At 41.4% G+C, this 16,648-nt stretch overlaps 1 protein-coding gene across 3 annotated transcripts in view; it reads right to left on the bottom strand.

Moving 5' to 3' along the window:
• Positions 1 to 16,648, bottom strand: part of STAG1 (stromal antigen 1) — a 349,145-nt gene that overhangs the window by 236,719 nt on the left and 95,778 nt on the right. For 2 of the 3 annotated variants that reach the window (XM_045030098.1, XM_045030097.1), the window contains one exon: positions 3,042 to 3,138. The exons of the other annotated variant lie outside the window; for it this stretch is intronic. In XM_045030098.1, the coding sequence (XP_044886033.1) occupies positions 3,042 to 3,138 (97 nt within the window). The remainder of the gene's footprint in view (positions 1 to 3,041; positions 3,139 to 16,648) is intronic. 3 annotated transcript variants of the gene reach the window in all.

Raw genomic sequence — 16,648 nt, forward strand, 5'->3', positions numbered from 1 at the left:
ATGCTTAGGGCTTGGCTACACTTACAAATTTGCAGCGCTGCAGCAGGGTGTGAAAACACACCCTCTGCAGCGCTGCAAATTGCGGCGCTACAAAGCGCCAGTGTAGTCAAAGCCCCAGCGCTGGGAGCCGCGCTCCCAGCGCTGTCCGTTATTCCCCACAGGGAAGTGGAGTACGGACAGCGCTGGGAGACTTTTCTCCCAGTGCTGGTGCTTTGATTACACTTAGCGCTTCAAAGCGCTGCCGCGGCAGCGCTTTGAAATGCAAGTGTAGCCAAAGCCTTAGTAAAAGTCATGGACAGGTCACGGGTCATGACTTTTTGTTTACTGCTCATGACTTTTACTAAAAATACCCATGACTAAAACGTAGCCTTATCTAGGACTAAAGGATGAAAATGAACATAGAAGAATGCCAGTTAGTGCAGTTGCAATTTCCACACCTGGATATGAATGTTACAGCCAGTCAACTGAAGAGTTCAGAATTCCAACAATATGGACGGGAAGTTCTTCTCCATCCACAATAAGACTCTGTGGGTTAATGCTGCCTTGCTCTTTCTTATCTCTATTGTTGATATTTGCCACAGTAAGAAGGGTATAAAGTCGTGAAAATCCTAAATTTTCTTTTCAGTGTTAATATAGTCCATGCATAGCACATCCTGAATGGCAAAATGAACAAAAAAAATCTAAGATATATTCAGAATATGATCCCAGTCCTCATCTGCCTGTGAAAAAAAGTCTTTCAGATTAAGGATGCACGCCAGCTGGTTAATCAAAGTAGATAGGTCATATCTCAAAGAACCTGGGTTACAAAGAATCCAACTCTCCTCTGGATGAGATTTCCACCCATTCATATATCATCCTAAATATTACCTATACATCAATATGAGGGCACAGAGCTAATAGGTGAGGAAAATACTTTCTCCTTTTAGAAAATAAGCAGGTTACTGAAGAAGGGAAAATAACCGTGTGCGGTCAACCAGAGAGCCACCCGGGGGGTTGAACCCTCTTTCCAACTGTTGCTATCCTCTGTAGACCACCATTTTTTTCCACTGCTAATTGTGTGTAATAAGCAACTAAACAATCTAAACTGAGAGCAACTGAGCTGAAGTTGATGTCACCATGGGTACCAGAGGAGAAGACTATAGAGAAATGGACAGACAAAGCCATCTCAAAAGCAATGACAACATTCTCTCTCTCTCTCTCTCCCTGTAAATTGCTGCCAGGCACCTGTAGCACTGTAATTAACAGTCAGTGATGACAGGAAGCCTTTCCAGGGGGTTAGTTCTTCCAGCAGCTTGTGGCTGTTGGTGTCACTCAGCCTGCATCACACTCTGGCAGTGATCAAAAAATAGTGTCTCAGATCTAGAATTGCTGCTTTCCCTGACAGGGAGAGCATGATGGAATGTCACGCAGAAGATTAGGGGAAAGCAGCAGTGAAGGAGCGCCCGTCCCCCAACTTACAATTTCAACAAGTATACGTATCTTAGGGTTCTAAGGTTTAATATGCCAGCCCAAAATCAATATAAAGAGATCGCATCAGCAAATGGAAATTGGGAGGGAGGGAGGAAGAGATCAAACGGACAGACTATAACCATTTTGAAGAAAGCTGCCCAGCAAGTTTTGAAAACTAGCTGAGGAATCTAGCTGCTGGAAGCTGCATGAGCCGAGGGACTTACTGGCCGCCACTTCCAGCAGCTCCCATTGGCCTGGAACAGCGATCTGTGGCCAGTGGGAGCCGCAAACGGTCGGACCTGCGGACGGGGCAGGTAAACACACCGGCCTGGCCTGCCTTTCCCTACACAAGCAGCGACCCCTGTTTGAGAAACCCTGGTCTAAGTATCACTAGTTTAACTATTCCATTCCAGCCAAAACAAGCAGAAAGTGAGATCCTGAGTCCCTGGAGTCATCCAGGGCCTACAAAGGGTAACCCACTCTCTCCTGCTGTTATCTACTAACAGATTAATAGAATTGGGCCTTTTTTATATTTATTTATTTTGGACAAGTGAAAGAACAAAGACACCTAGCGCAGGGGTTCTCAACCCTGAGGCCCCCACAACATGCTATAAAAACTCCATAGCCCAGCTGTGCCACAACACTGTTTTTCTGCATATAAAAGCTAGGACCGGCGTTAGGGGATAGCAAGCAAGGCAATTGCCCAGGATCCCACGCAACAGGGGGCACCGCAAAGCTAAGTTGCTCAGGCTTTGGCTTCAGCCCCAGGTGGTAGGGCTTGGGGCCCCAGGCTGCAGTCCTGTGCGGCGGGGCTTAGGTTCTCTGTCCTGGGCCCTAGCGAGTCTTACACCAGCCATGCTTGGCGGTCCCCTTGAAACCTGCTCGCAGCCCACTAAGGGCCCCCAGACCCGTGGTTGAGAACCACTGACCTAGTGTATGCTCACAAAGAAGATGGGGTGGCAGGTGAGATCCTACAAGGGCTGCCACTCCCACACCAATGGAGAAAGTCTGAGGGTGGGGCAGGATAATTGCCTTATCCCTGATAGCTCGAAAGGGAATTTGAGACAGACAGGATTGGTGTCCTATCCCCAAATGAGTCATCTTTGGGGTTAATGTGAAGGCAATTGAAGCCTAAGAAAAAAATCCTCTCTTCAATTTTCAAAACTTAATTCCTAGAGGAAAGGAAAAAAGGAAAAAGTTAAGGTACACCTGCACACAGGGCTTCTGGTTAAAAAAAAAATAAAAAATTTGGGAAGTACTAGAAATGGACAGTCAGAGATATATAAATATATACCTACCTTGATTAATAACTCCTGTCTCCTTTTTTGCTAGTTGATGAGTCATACCAATCTCTGTGAGCATTTGTACTCTTTAGAATGGGGACGGGAAAAGAGAGAGAGAAGGCTCTCGACAAACAAACTTTAACTGGAATTATTCCATGAAGTACACAAAAATACTACAACTGCCTGACTAAACCATGCATGAGGAGTGTTGACCCAAGGTCTCCTGCATGTTTAGCAGCACTCACACTGAAATATACATTGTATGACTGTCAGTTTAGATTTATTTTAAATCACTTTTTTCCACGGTACCTCGACATCCTGAACACTGGATAAAGAAGTTGATTAAATCCAGAAGTGCTATATCCCTGTCTTGCTTATATGATTCAATCCAGTCGTCCACCACAGACTGTCAAGAAAAAAAGAAAACGTATCAAATACTCTTAAAAAGATTTATAAATGCAAATGACTTTTCAGAACAATCTTTTCAGAAAGTAATTTTATAACTGAGAATGTACTTCACACAACTGTGTGAGTACAAATTCAGAAATCAATAGGCCTTCCCTTAGCTGGTGGAGACAGAACAAATACTGCTAGAGCCCCGGTCTACATGCATTGTTTTCTAGTGTTAAACTAGGATAAATAGTTAGCTGCTCAAAGGCAAATTAATTAAAAAACCAAAACTGTGCTTGAGGTATTTATTCAATCTAACAAGTTTGTTGAGAACAGAAGCATTCTGTCTTATTTCAGAACTCCATCAAGAAAACATTTTCAGCAGGGTAACACTCTCTGGGGATAAGCATCTCATTTATTTTGCAAGATGGAAGTCTTCTAATGTTGGTAATGGTCAATGAGCCATGGGTCACAATTTTAAAATAGAGTATATGATTTGATTAAACAGTTGATGATGGGAAACATTCTCAACTAAAAAATAATAGGTGGGACTTCTTTATGCTGATTGTGGCTGAAAACCAAAGAGCCACCTATACCATTGCAACAAAAAACTGAGCCATGGTCTCTCAGAACTCGAGTGGTGACCACGGAATTGAGGAGACACTTTTACATTACTCATAATGAGGTGTACAAAGCCTGCCATCAACAGTTATGATAACAGGGACAGGGACAGACAAGTAGACAAGGGACAAGAACTGTCTGACATCTATCATATGCTAGGTCACCATGATGAAGAGCAGGCTCAGCTGCTTGATAAGTTAAGGCACTGAATGAACACTGCCCATTAGGGGAAGAGAGTAATCAAGAAGTGAGAGAGAGTGTATGGCACAGACACAAAACCAGCTAGAAAGTGTGTAAAGACACACACTAGAGATGTCTTCAGCTTTCCCCATACACCAACTTAATCCTAAAAACCTAATGCTGCTACTCTATAATTGCTGGGGCAGGAGGGGAGGTGTTACATGGTATTACAGCAGCTGAGGCAGGCAAGGAAAATGGTAGAGGCAGAGACAAATGAAAAAAGCTAGGAAAAAGCACCAACTTCTCTGAAGGAGCAAGAAGAGGGTATGAGGTTCTTCTAGACCCCACTACCATGAAATCACTATCTTTTGAGGGAAGTAAAATAGGTGAGGGTTCCTCCCATATCCAAACACCATCACCCCCTTAACTCAGAGAACAACATTACTAAAACCCTTAGTTTCCTTAGTTCCAAAGATAAATAGCATAGCAATACAAACAATTACACACATTGTTAATTGACTAAAATGTTACTATGTTTGTTTATTTAACATGTGAAAAAACACCCCCCAAGCGCAGCAAGTTTCAGAGCTGTAAAGCGCCAGGGTAAACAGTGCACCAGCGCTGGTAGCCACGCCTCTCATGGGTGTGGGTTTTTTTAAGAGCGCTGGGAGAGCTCTCTTGGTCTTGAGAGCATCTCCTGGCAATGAGTTCCATATGTTGACTGCTTTGTGTGAAGAAGTACTTATGTTTGTTTTAAACCTGCTGCCTACCAATTTCACTGGGAGACACCTGTGTAAAGGAGTAAATGATACTTCCTTATTCACTTTATCCACACCATTCTGATTTTATAGACCTCTATCATACCCCACCCTCCCAACCCCTCACCAGTCCTCTTTTTTCTAAGATGGACAGCCCCATTCTTTTTAGTCTCCTCATACAGAAACTGTTTCATACCCCTAATTATTTTTGTTGCCTTTCTCTCTGTACTTTTTCAAATTCTAACATATCTTGTTTGAGATGGGGAGACCAGAACTGCACACAGTATTCCAGATAAGGGTTACCATGGATTTATATAGTGCCATTATGATCTTTTCAGTCTTATTTTCTATCCCTTCCCAAAGGTTCCTAACTTTCTGTTAGCTTTCTTGACTGAGCAGATGTTTCCAGAGAACTATCCACAATGACTCCAAGATCTCTTTCTTGAGTGATAACAGCTAATTTAGAACCTCATTATTTTGAATGTATAGTTGGGATGTTCTCTAATGTGCATTATCAACACTAAATTTCATCTGCCATTTTGTTCCCCAGTCACCCAGTTTTGTGAGATCCCTTTGTAACTCTTCGCAGTCTGCTTTGAATTAACTATCTTGAGTAATTTTGTATCATCTGCAGACTTTGCCTCCCCATTGTCGACCCCTTTTTCCAAATCATTTATGAATACATTTAACAGCACTGGTCTCAGTGCAGATCCTTGGGGGACATCACTATTTATCTCTTTCCACCGTGAAAACTGAGCATTTAGTCCTGCCTTTTGTTCAAACAGTTACTTATCCACAAGAGAGTCCTCCCTCTTATCCCATGACAGCTTACTTTGTTTAAGAACCTTTGATGAGGGACCTTGTCAAAGGCTTTCTGAAAGTCCAAGTACACTATATCCACTGGATCACCCTTCTCCACATGTTTGTTGACCTTCTCAAAGAATTCTAATAGGCCGATGAGGCATGATTTCCCTTAACAAAAGTCAAGTTGACTCTTCCCCAATATAATGTGTTCATCTCAGGTCTGATAATTCTGTTCTTTACTACAGTTTCAACCAATTAGCCTTGTACTGAAGTTAGATTTACTGGCCATTAATTGTCAGGATTGCCTCAAGAGCCTTTTTTTTAAAATGGTGTCACGTTAGCTACCCTCCAATCATCTGGTAAAGAGATTGATTTAAGTAGTAAGTTACACACCACAGTTGTTAGTTCTGCAGTTTCATATTTGAGTTCCTTAAGAACAGCTGGGTGAATGCTATACATTCCTGATAACTTACTACAGTTTAATTTATAAATTTGTTCCAACACCTCCTCTACTGATACCTCAATCTGCAACAGTTCCTCAGTTTTGTCACCAAAAAGAACCGCTCAGGTGTGTGAATCTCCCTCACATCCTCTGCAGTGAAGACGGATGCAAAGAACTCATTTAGCTTCTTCTCACTTCCCTGGTCTTCCTTGAGTGCTCCTTTCGTACTTCAATTATCCAGTGACCCCACTGATTGGTTGGCAGGTTTCCTGCATCTGGTGTACTTAAACTTTTTGTAGTTAGTTTTTGTGTATTTTGGTAGTTGCTCTTCAAATTATTTTTTGGCCTTTTATACTTGACTTGCTAGAATTTACGCTCATTTCTATTTTCCTTCATTGGATTTGACCTCCAATTTTTAAACAACTTTTTTTGGTCTCTACCGGGTTCACTCTGTTTAGCCATGGTGCCTTTTTTTTTTGTTCTCTTGCATTTTTTTTTTTTTTAATATGCGAGTATACAATTAGTTTGAGTCTCTATTATGGCACTATTCACAGATATACACCAAAGAATTATCAGTGAAAAAAATCTTCTATTCCTTCTCATGCAAGGGGATATTGAATTCCTATCAGAGAAAATAACTTATAGGTAAGATTAAAACACTCTGTCTGATGCATGCCTAGCCAGCCATTTAAAAAACCTGCCCAACAGAGTGTGGCAAAAATGGAACATCCTAGCATAATATGGCAGTTAAATGCACCCTTAATGAACTGACTGAAGTGCCTCTCCCTTTGAAGAGTAAGAACCTCAATCTGGTCCTAAATCATATGGAGATATGTTGTAGCGAGCAGCCCAGACTGAAAATCTTCTTGATTTTGCCAAGTAAGTAGTCCTAGTGGAGCATGCCAAAGGCGGCACGCGAGCTGATTTTCAGTAGCACTCACACTGCCCGGGTCCTGGCCACTGGTCCAGGGGGCTCTGCATTTTAATTTAATTTTAAATGAAGCTTCTTAAAAATTTAAAAAACCTTATTTACTTTACATACAACAATAGTTTATTTCATAGACTTATAGAAAGAGACCTTCTAAAAACGCTAAAATGTATTACTGGAATGCGAAAGCTTAAATTAGAGTGAATAGATGAAGACTCGGCACACCACTTCTGAAAGGTTGCCGACCCCTGGTCTAGAAAGACGTGATTAGGTTTATTTCTGTTTATTTCTTATTGGCTTGTGAACTCTGTGCTAACCCCAAATGCTTTTTCTTTTGCTTGTAACCTTTAAGCTGGACTTCAAGAAGGTTATTCTTGATGTTTAAATTTTGTAAATGGGTTTTTTAAATCTAGAAAAAGTCTAAGTTCCAGATGTATTTTCTTTCTTTTTGTTTTTAATAAAATTTACCTTTTTTAAGAACAGGATTGGATTTTTGGTGTCCTAAGAGGTTTGTGCATATGTTGTTAAATTAGCTAGTAGCAACAACTGATTTCCGTTGGTTTTCTCTCTCAGCTCTTCACTGGAGGGGGGTGAAAGGGCTTGAGGGTACCCCACAGGAAGGAATTCCCAAGTGCACCTTTCTGGTGTCAAAGGGGTTTTTTTTTTGCATTTGGGTGGTGGCAGCATCTACCTATCCAAGGTCAGAGAGAAACTGTAAACTTGGGAGTTTAATACAAGCCTGGAATGGCCAATATTAATTTTTAGAATCCTTGCATGCCCTCACCTTCTGCACTCAAAGTGCCAGAGTGGGGAATCAGCCTTGACAGTAGTCCTAGTGGAGCTTTTTCTACTGTTAATTGAAGTGTTCTGAACACAAGAATAAATCTTTTCCAGAGGATTTAGCCACTCAACAGCCACGTCATGAGATGAAGGCCGTGAGGCTTTGACTCAAGAGATCCCATTCCGATGATAATAGTAGAGGAGGTTAAACCGAAAGCCTCAGAAGGTCAGAAAACCAGTGTTGTCTCAGCCACTCCAGAGCTAGTAGGATGATCATTGTGTGGTCCTGCTTTAGTTTTTGTATTACCTCGGGATGAGTGGAATCTGTGGAAGTGCATATAGTACCCAATTTCCTGTCTCCCCGTCCACCCGCCTTTGGTAACAGGAATGCATCAGTGAGAGAACCAGGGTTCTAACTTGCCCTGGCACAGAACTGATGGCATTTTCTGTTTTTCTTTGTTGCAAAACAGATCTGCACAGGGGATTCCCTGTCTCTAGGGAATCAACCTCACTATGTTGCTTTTCTCATGGATCACCCATGATCCTCCAGGAACTTTCTGCTAAAATGGTCTGCAAGAGTACTCTGTACTCCTGAAAGAGGAGAGGCCTTGAGTTTAATCCTTTTCTGAATACATAGCTTACTGGATCTGGAACCACCCTGCTTGTTCTGACAGAACATTGCTGTGATATTGTCTGTTAGAATCTGGATTGTTAAACTCTTGATGTAAAGTAAAAGGGTCTGGCATGCCTGCTGCATGGCCTTAGCTCCAGCACATTTACATGCAGCGTTGACTCCTGAGCTAATTATAGTGCTTGAGCCTGCATTCCCTGTAGATGTGCATCCTACCCTAAGTTAGATGCATTCTAACCAGTTTTCAGTGGAAGGGGAAGAGAGAATGGCAACCCTTTGCATGCACTGATTGAGTTCTTCCACCAATCTCAGAACAGAACCCTGGCAATTTTGTGAATCAGCATGCCCAGAGAATGTTTGCTTGGGCAACAGACTCACTTCAGCAAAGCCTGCATGCATCGCAGCTGATGTCTGGCAGGCTGAGTCAGATACACACAGGAAGCCATATGTCCCAACCACCAGAGACAAATCCTCAGTGTTGTCCTTGGATGGGACTGCATGCTGTTGCAGAAATCTAGAATAGATTAAAGCCTGTCCTTCCCTCCAATGAACTCAATTCTTTGTACTCAGGACAGAACTGATTTGTCCTAGTTTATTAATCAGCCCAGCTGAACAAACAGGGAGTGAGTTTACTGCACATTATCCTCCATTTCTTGACTGAACTGGCCATAGGTCAAACAGCTGGTGGGTATTTCTGTATTTCCAGATACAGAAATACCTGCCAATTCTCCTGAGGTGAGCCACTTATAACTGACACGCACTTGATGAAGACCCTTGGAGCCAAGGACAGACCAAAGGGGAAGACAGTATATTGGTAGTGGAGACCTGTCACTATCTACCTCAGATACTCCCTGTGGCTCGATTAGATGCCCACATGATTTGCAACCCTGCAAATCAAGAACAGCACATAAGTCATCAGGATCCAAGGAAGGAATAATGGAAGCAAGGGATACCATCTGAAATTTCATTTTGTTGATAAACATGTTTAGCTTTTGCAAATCTAGGACGGTCCTCAGACCTTGGGCATAAAGAAGTACTGAGAGTAGAAATCCCTCCCCCTAGGTTGAAGGGGCAATTTTTCTATAGTTCAGACAAAGAAGAATCTGCACCTCTTGAAATGCAGACTCATGAGAGTGGTCGCTGAAAAGTAGATAGCAGTAAGACGGACTGAAATTAAATCATGTAACCTAGGTTCACAGTTCTCAGAACTCACTGATCCAACAAAATGGCACAACTTGTTTCCAATGGAAGTGACTGGGAGGAAAGCAGTCATATAGACTGCTTTGGAACAGATGAGCGTTCGTGTGATGTGTCCAAAGTAGTAGGAGTTGGTGGCCTTCTGAGTTTTAAGATGCCCCTGAGACTTATCAGCCTGTCTGGAAGTGTACTAAAGTTGTCTATACAGAGATCTGTATTGCCTCCTCTGTAAGGCTGCTGTACAGAACCCAAGAGAATGTAGTGATGCTTGAGAATCCTTGAGAAAATGCAACGCTTCATCAGTCTTGTCACAGAAGAAATTGCATCCCTCAAAAAGTAGTTCTTCAAGAGTCTGTTGGGATCCGAGACATCTAAAGCCAAGAGGCTCTACGCTTTGTGACAGATGTCACCACTGCCCCAGAAGCTGTGTCACCAGCAAAAAGTGCTGCCTGAAGAGAAGTCCTTGCAACAAAATGGCCCTCCATAACAAAGGAATTAAACTCTTCTCAAACATCCAATGGGAGATTGTCAATAAATACTGTCCTGAAATCCCAGTTTAAAAGGTCATATTTTGAAAGTAATGCATGGTAGTTAAACATATACATTTGAAGAGAGTTTATCCCTTGCCCAAACAATAGCAGTATCTTCGGCAACAACCATCACTGTTCTCATTCCAAAGTCTATGACAATGCAGAATAGAAGCGGGGATAGTATGGCAACCATGCCTTACACCAGAAAAATCTTAAAACCATTCTGTGTGTCTGCTCTCTATCCTAATGCAGCATGCAGACTTGTCATACAAGACATCAAATCAACAATCTTTGCTAGAATTCCATAGTGTGTCAAGATCTTCCAGAGTGCTTCTCTGTGGACACTAACAAATGCTTTTGTAAAATCAATGAAGTTTAAAATAATCTTCTGGGGGTATTCCAAGCTTTTCTCAATAAATCTTCTCGGGGAATGTAGGTAAGTTTGCTATTTCTTCACATCTCTCAACATATGTTAGTGGTTCTGGCTGGCTGAGCACAGCCTTGACATGTTTCATCCAATAGGCTTCTATATTAAAAGTGTACTGTCTCAAGCCTTCACAATGCCTCAACAATTCAAGAACTGTGATGTCAATTGTTTGGATACTAGAAAAAGCTTTTTATAATCCCCTCTCTTGTGTACCTTCTCAGCTTCTCTTGCTTTGCTTTCCATCTATTCTCTCATCTCTTCTGCATGATCGTTTAACTTCCTTGTCTGTATTTGCATATTTTTGTTCTAGAATAGCTGGGATTGTATCTTGACATGATGGGAAGGCTTGAGAGCTCTGAAGACCCTGAGAGCTAAGCTTGAGGGAGTGTAATTCTTTGTAGGGTCACCAAAGACAGATAGGTCAAAGGGTAGAAGACAGATTAAAGGCATTCCACCAATCTTCCTGGTAGGTTAAGAGTCAGGCTAACAAACGTAAAAAATGCTGTTACAGAAACAAAAACCATAGGCAAGTGTCAGATTTGCAAATACGAACATCAACTGTGGAGAACTATAAAGCACTGGAAAGATGACAAGATAGTTCTGGCCAACTAGTAAATTCAGCCAACACTGTGATGATGGAGAATCAAAGCCACAAGGAAGCTTTCCATCTGAAACAGGCTATCTTCACAAGTAAAGTTGGAATGTTAAATCGCTTTGGAACACAGGTAGACTGCCATGAGTTATCAGAGAAATAAAAATATTTGGCCTAATTATACTTGAACTGAGTGAGATGAGATGGACTGGACAAGGCAAATTATCATCTGTGTGACTGTTTTCTATTCGGGAAGAGAGGATGATAAAACATCAGGAATAAGATGGCTTATTATTGAGTAAAGAAGCTACTGAAAGAACGGGAACCTGTTAATTTCAGAATATTGACTGCTCACTGACGGTCCATGCAAAAGTCACAGTTGTTCAGTGGTAACAAATAATGAAAACTGATCAAAGACTGTTTTTATGAGAGACAGCAGAGTATCCTTGGCAATACCAAGAAATATGACATTCTTATCCTGATGGGAGATGTAAATGCACAGATTGTTCTGATAATACAGGACATAAACACATTATGAGCAGATATGGCATCCTAGGGCAGAATGAAAATGGCAAATGTTTTGTTGAACTCTGAACTATATAGTCTTTGCATTCGGGGAAACACTATTCTCACACAAGGACAGACAAACTGACATGGAGAGCAAATGATGTCTTCATCCAGCAGCAGCGTGACCACATTGCCATTAGTAGGTGTAGGTGAAGATCACTGTTGGACCCCAGGGTGTATACAAGTGCTGATGTTGGAAGTGACCGTCATCTTGTCACTGGGACAATCAAAATAAAACTAAAGATGACAACATCACTCAAGGCAGACAGTGTGCATAATAGTAGAAATGTAGCAGATGTGTCAGAAAAGGGGCATTTCAAGGTGCAACTCCCCAGTAGATTTGTAGAGTTAAAGACAGATGACATAGAAAACTAGAGTCTGAAGAAGACCTCTGTGTAAGCCTGAACGCTTGTCTCTCTCACTAACAGAAGTTGGTGTAACAAAAAATATTACCTCGTCCAGTTAGTCTCTCTAACGTCCTGGGACCAGCATGGCCACAACACCACTGCATAGAAGAAAAATGGTAGCTTTTCAAACAAGCAAGTGTGGATGCAGCCAGGATTACAATAATGGTGAGAAGATATAAGACAGAAGAATGCCTCCAACCAAATGCATATAGGTTTTTGGAGAGAGAAACAAATTAAATAAGAGAATTCAACACACCCATGTTCCCATTGCCAATGTCCCACACCTCCTCTTCCACTCCCCCTAGTCCCCTTCCCCTCTCCATCACCTGATCAAACAAACCCTCCCTCTGTCTACTCTTCTACTCCTAATCATCCTCCCCTCCCAGACAGCATTTGCCTGTATAGTTTATTTTCTTTTTTTAAAGTATTAGCACTTTCTGAATATTGTGCTTCTCACAGATTACATTTCTTCAAAATAAATATCCTCTTTGCTAGAGGTACATTGGTGCACTGTGCCTCTTTTGTTTTTTTTTAATTCAGATTTTTGCCCTGGGTTGGACTTTAACTCACAGTGGGTGAGCTTGGATTCAATGAACGGGACATTCCCTAACAGCCACCCAGGTCCTGTGATAAAGAGGCAGTTCTCCAGTCAGCCCAAATTTGGATCACTATCAGAACCCTGCATCCCTATGAGGCATACTTGGATTGTATTAATATCTGGTAACTGTACATTTTAGAGCACTTAGAAAAGTGAAGTTGAAACAGAAAACCAGTCTCAACCTTCACTATGATAGAGCTTTAGCTCTCCTATAATAATGGTCACTTTTGGATTTAAAATCTATGAAAACCAGACCATGAAAAGGTTTGAGTAATTTTGGACATGCCCAATCAACAAAAACATGCAAAAAATATAGCTCTTTTTGAGATTTGTTAATTTCTTCCCTACTTCTCACAGATTGGTGAACCCCTTAAAAGACTAAAAATGATGAAGGATGGTGTCAGGAAATCCATCAGCTAAATGTTTTCAAACAGATCCAAAAGTGAGTGATTAACCATCTGATCCTGAAATATTATGGTATAATTTAATATAATGCTAGTGAATGCAGAATGGGTGCAGTATTATTACAAAATGATCAGTCAGTAGCACTTGCTTCCAGGACACACTTTCCAACAGAGCAAACCCATGCTCAAATACAGAAAGAATTCCTACTCACTGCTTTTCCATATACCAAGTTTGACCAGTATGTCCTGGGCCGTGATCATATCCATGCAGAAATAGACAACAAACCTTTGGAATCAATATTCAAAAAGCTATTGTTAACAGTTCCAAACTATCTTGAAATAATATCAAAAATATCACTTGCATGTACAATGCAAAAGATCGTCTTTAATGTTCATCCTGATGTTCTGATTGTACATACCTTTTGTCCACAGCATGAGCGCCAAAAGACAGTGAGAGCTTGACAGCCCTTGATTATGAAATCTTGTACATACACCAGGAGGCGGAGTTTCACCAGGAACATCAGCCAAGCAGAATTCTATTGCGTGACAGATAAGCAGGTGCCCCAGCTACAGACATACCCAAATGCACAGTCAATTTTAAGCATTTGGAACAGTCTGTAGGTCAGGATGACCAGACAGGGAGACATCTGCCCAGCCACTTAGATTTTCTTTGTCTAGCCAATATTCAATTCAAATATACTGACACTACAAAATGGTATTCTATATTAAGGCAGTAGGGTAAAGACCTAAAGATCTGAAATGCTAGCTTTCATACACTACACTGAAGCCTGTTGGTGCTGAAGCATGTTTACATAAGGCCAAGATGTCCTGTGTTGGCCAAACATAAGCAGTGAAGTCAAAGATTTCATACACCAGTGAAGTATCTGCAATGAATTCCTAGCAAATCACTCATGATCCACTAAATATTTGATCTACCACAGAGCAAGTCAGGTATGGACCTACATATATTAGGAAATCAAGTATCCCTCCTAATCCTTGATTATAATTTCTTATTTTATTAAGAAAAAATCCCGTGCACACAAGAGCAGCTTCTACCACTTAATGCTATGAAGAATCAGTATAGAATCCCAGAAACTGTTGATACAGATAATAGGTCTCAGTGGGCCTGTAGGTAAATTTTCAGTTTGCAGCATAAGCAGGATTTGAACATATCACATCCTTTCTGCATCATAGCCAGTCTAATGGTAAAGCAGAAGCAGATCTCAAGATTGCCAAGTAGTTGCTAAAAAAGGCATACTGGCATGACAAAGACCCATGCACAGCATCACTTGACTGGAAAAAATACACCAACAGAAGGCATGGAGAGCAGGTCCGAATGGCATCTCATGTCACACCACATACAGGCTGTTACTTACAGAACAACTTTTGAACAAAGCTGCAGTGGAAAGGTTGAGAACACAAATTAAACAGCAATGGCAACAAGCCAAATACTACTATTACAGAAGTACCAAAATGCTCTTTGAACTCCACATAGAACAGTCAACATGAGTACAGGCAGTACCGAACAACAGAGACAACAGACGGGGCAGGAAATATTGGCAAAGAGCAGCACAAGGTAGAAATACAAAAAACTCTACCTTTGCAACTATAATTCCCTTAGAAGAATCAACAAAAAATTATCCTGAACAGAAGACACAAATGAATCCTACCACAGATCAAGATACAAGGAAAGTCTGCAATCAATGTGAAGTGAGTTCACTTGAGCTTCATGAGTTCACAAAGACAATGCCAGAAAAATCTAGGAGCACAGAAATCTCCTGAGGGCAAACAGCAACAGGAGGAAGGCCTGAAAATAAAACTACGTGAAGCAGAAGACCAGTAAAGTTCTTTTGTAATTTCAAAGACTATGTTATTAGTTAAAAAGATTCAGTTTCCATTATAGGAAGAGAGATATTTACAGAGAGCTCACTCAAAAAAAATAATACATCAATGCACATTTATATGTAGATAGAGTGCCATCTACCAACACAAGAATATGTAGTATTGTCTTAAAGTTGGTGGGTTCAATAATGTTACTGTTGTGCACTGCAAAGACCTGCACAGAAAGAGCCACTAACAAGAACTCTGTCCGTTCATAATGATTGCGTCACAAGCTCTACAAGAGAGCAGGGGCGGCTCTAGCTTTTTTGCCGCCTCAAGCACGGCAGGCAGGCTGCCTTCAGCGGCATGCCTGCGGGAGGTCCCCGGTCCCGCGGATTCAGCGGCTTGCCTGCGGGAGGTCCCGCGGCTTCGGCGTACCTTCCACCTAATTGCTGCCGAATCCACGGGACCGGCAGACCTCCCGCATGCGCGCCGCCAAAGGTTGCCTCACTGCCACCCTCACAGGGACCAGCAGGGCATCCCCTGCGGCTTGCAGCCCCAGGCACACCCTTGCAGCACTGGTGCCGCCGCTGCAACAGAGACAAGGTGGGTGAGGTAATATCTTTTATTGAACCAATTTCTGTTGGTGAGAGAGAAGCTTTCAACCTTACATAGAGCTCTTCTTCAGGACTGTGTAAGCTTGAAAGCTTGTCCACCAACAGAAGTGGTCCAATAAAATTTATTACCTTATCCACCTTGTCTCTCTAATATCCCAGGAACACCACAGCTACAACAACACTGCATACATCAATCTCTACAAGTCAGTATGGAGGCCCTCGGGAGGAATGAAAGGGTAGAAAAGGCATATACAGATATAAGTCTGACCAGTTTTTAATCTTGGTTTCTGAAACACTGGTGAACGTGGTTTTTCTCGGTCTATACTTGCAACTAAACAAGTGTTAAGCATCATTTCAGCTCTATCTGTACTAACACCTATTGTCAGTAATGAGTCATTTTTTACTGTTGACTGGGGTAAAAATTTTGCTTAAGTGCCTAAGCTACTACTGAAAATGGGACTTAGGAATTTCTGAAAATTTTGCCCCAGGCATTAGAGTAACATCACCCACACTACTACTTTCTTCATGTGCCCAGGGCTCCTGCTCTTTAAAAAGACCCCTCTTCCAACAAGCTCATAACACTTCCTTCACAATAAATAAATTCATTAAAATGCCACTTTCCCTAACTCAGTTCCTTCTGAATTGAATCCCAAAGTGTCACAACACACACACAAATTTCTCCTTTGAAATTTGCCAAGAACAGGCAGTACTGTTGGAGTCTGTGTTCCCACCACCTTTATATCTTGCTATAAGTGGATCCTATTCAGAACAGAAGCAATACAACTATTTCTTAAACAACTGAGTTCCACTCACAAAGGCACTCACCAAAAAAAAAAAAAAAAAAAATCTACAGCAGCAAAGCAGTCACATGTACCTTTTCTCTGGCTTCCATTTATATCAATGGCTCTCAGATAAACACCCAACACAGATCATATCATACCATATCATATCCTACCTCATAATAAAACTGAAAACTAACTCCAAAATAACCTTGGAATCCTGCCAAAACAAAACTGAAAATGTATTGAAAATGAACAAAAGTGAAGAAAATGCACCAGGAAGATTTCCATAGTTCTGTTATGAGAAAATTTGTTCTGTCTTCACCTACTAGATAAGAAGGGTAAATCCTACATCCCCAAATTCACAAAACGTAAAAGGTTTTAGAATTCTGATTTTCTTCAGGTTTACTCCTACATTCTCTACATTAATCCACAACCCAGTC

The sequence above is a fragment of the Mauremys mutica genome, chromosome 9 (assembly GCF_020497125.1).
Source record: "Mauremys mutica isolate MM-2020 ecotype Southern chromosome 9, ASM2049712v1, whole genome shotgun sequence".
NCBI classification, from domain to species: Eukaryota; Metazoa; Chordata; order Testudines; family Geoemydidae; genus Mauremys; species Mauremys mutica.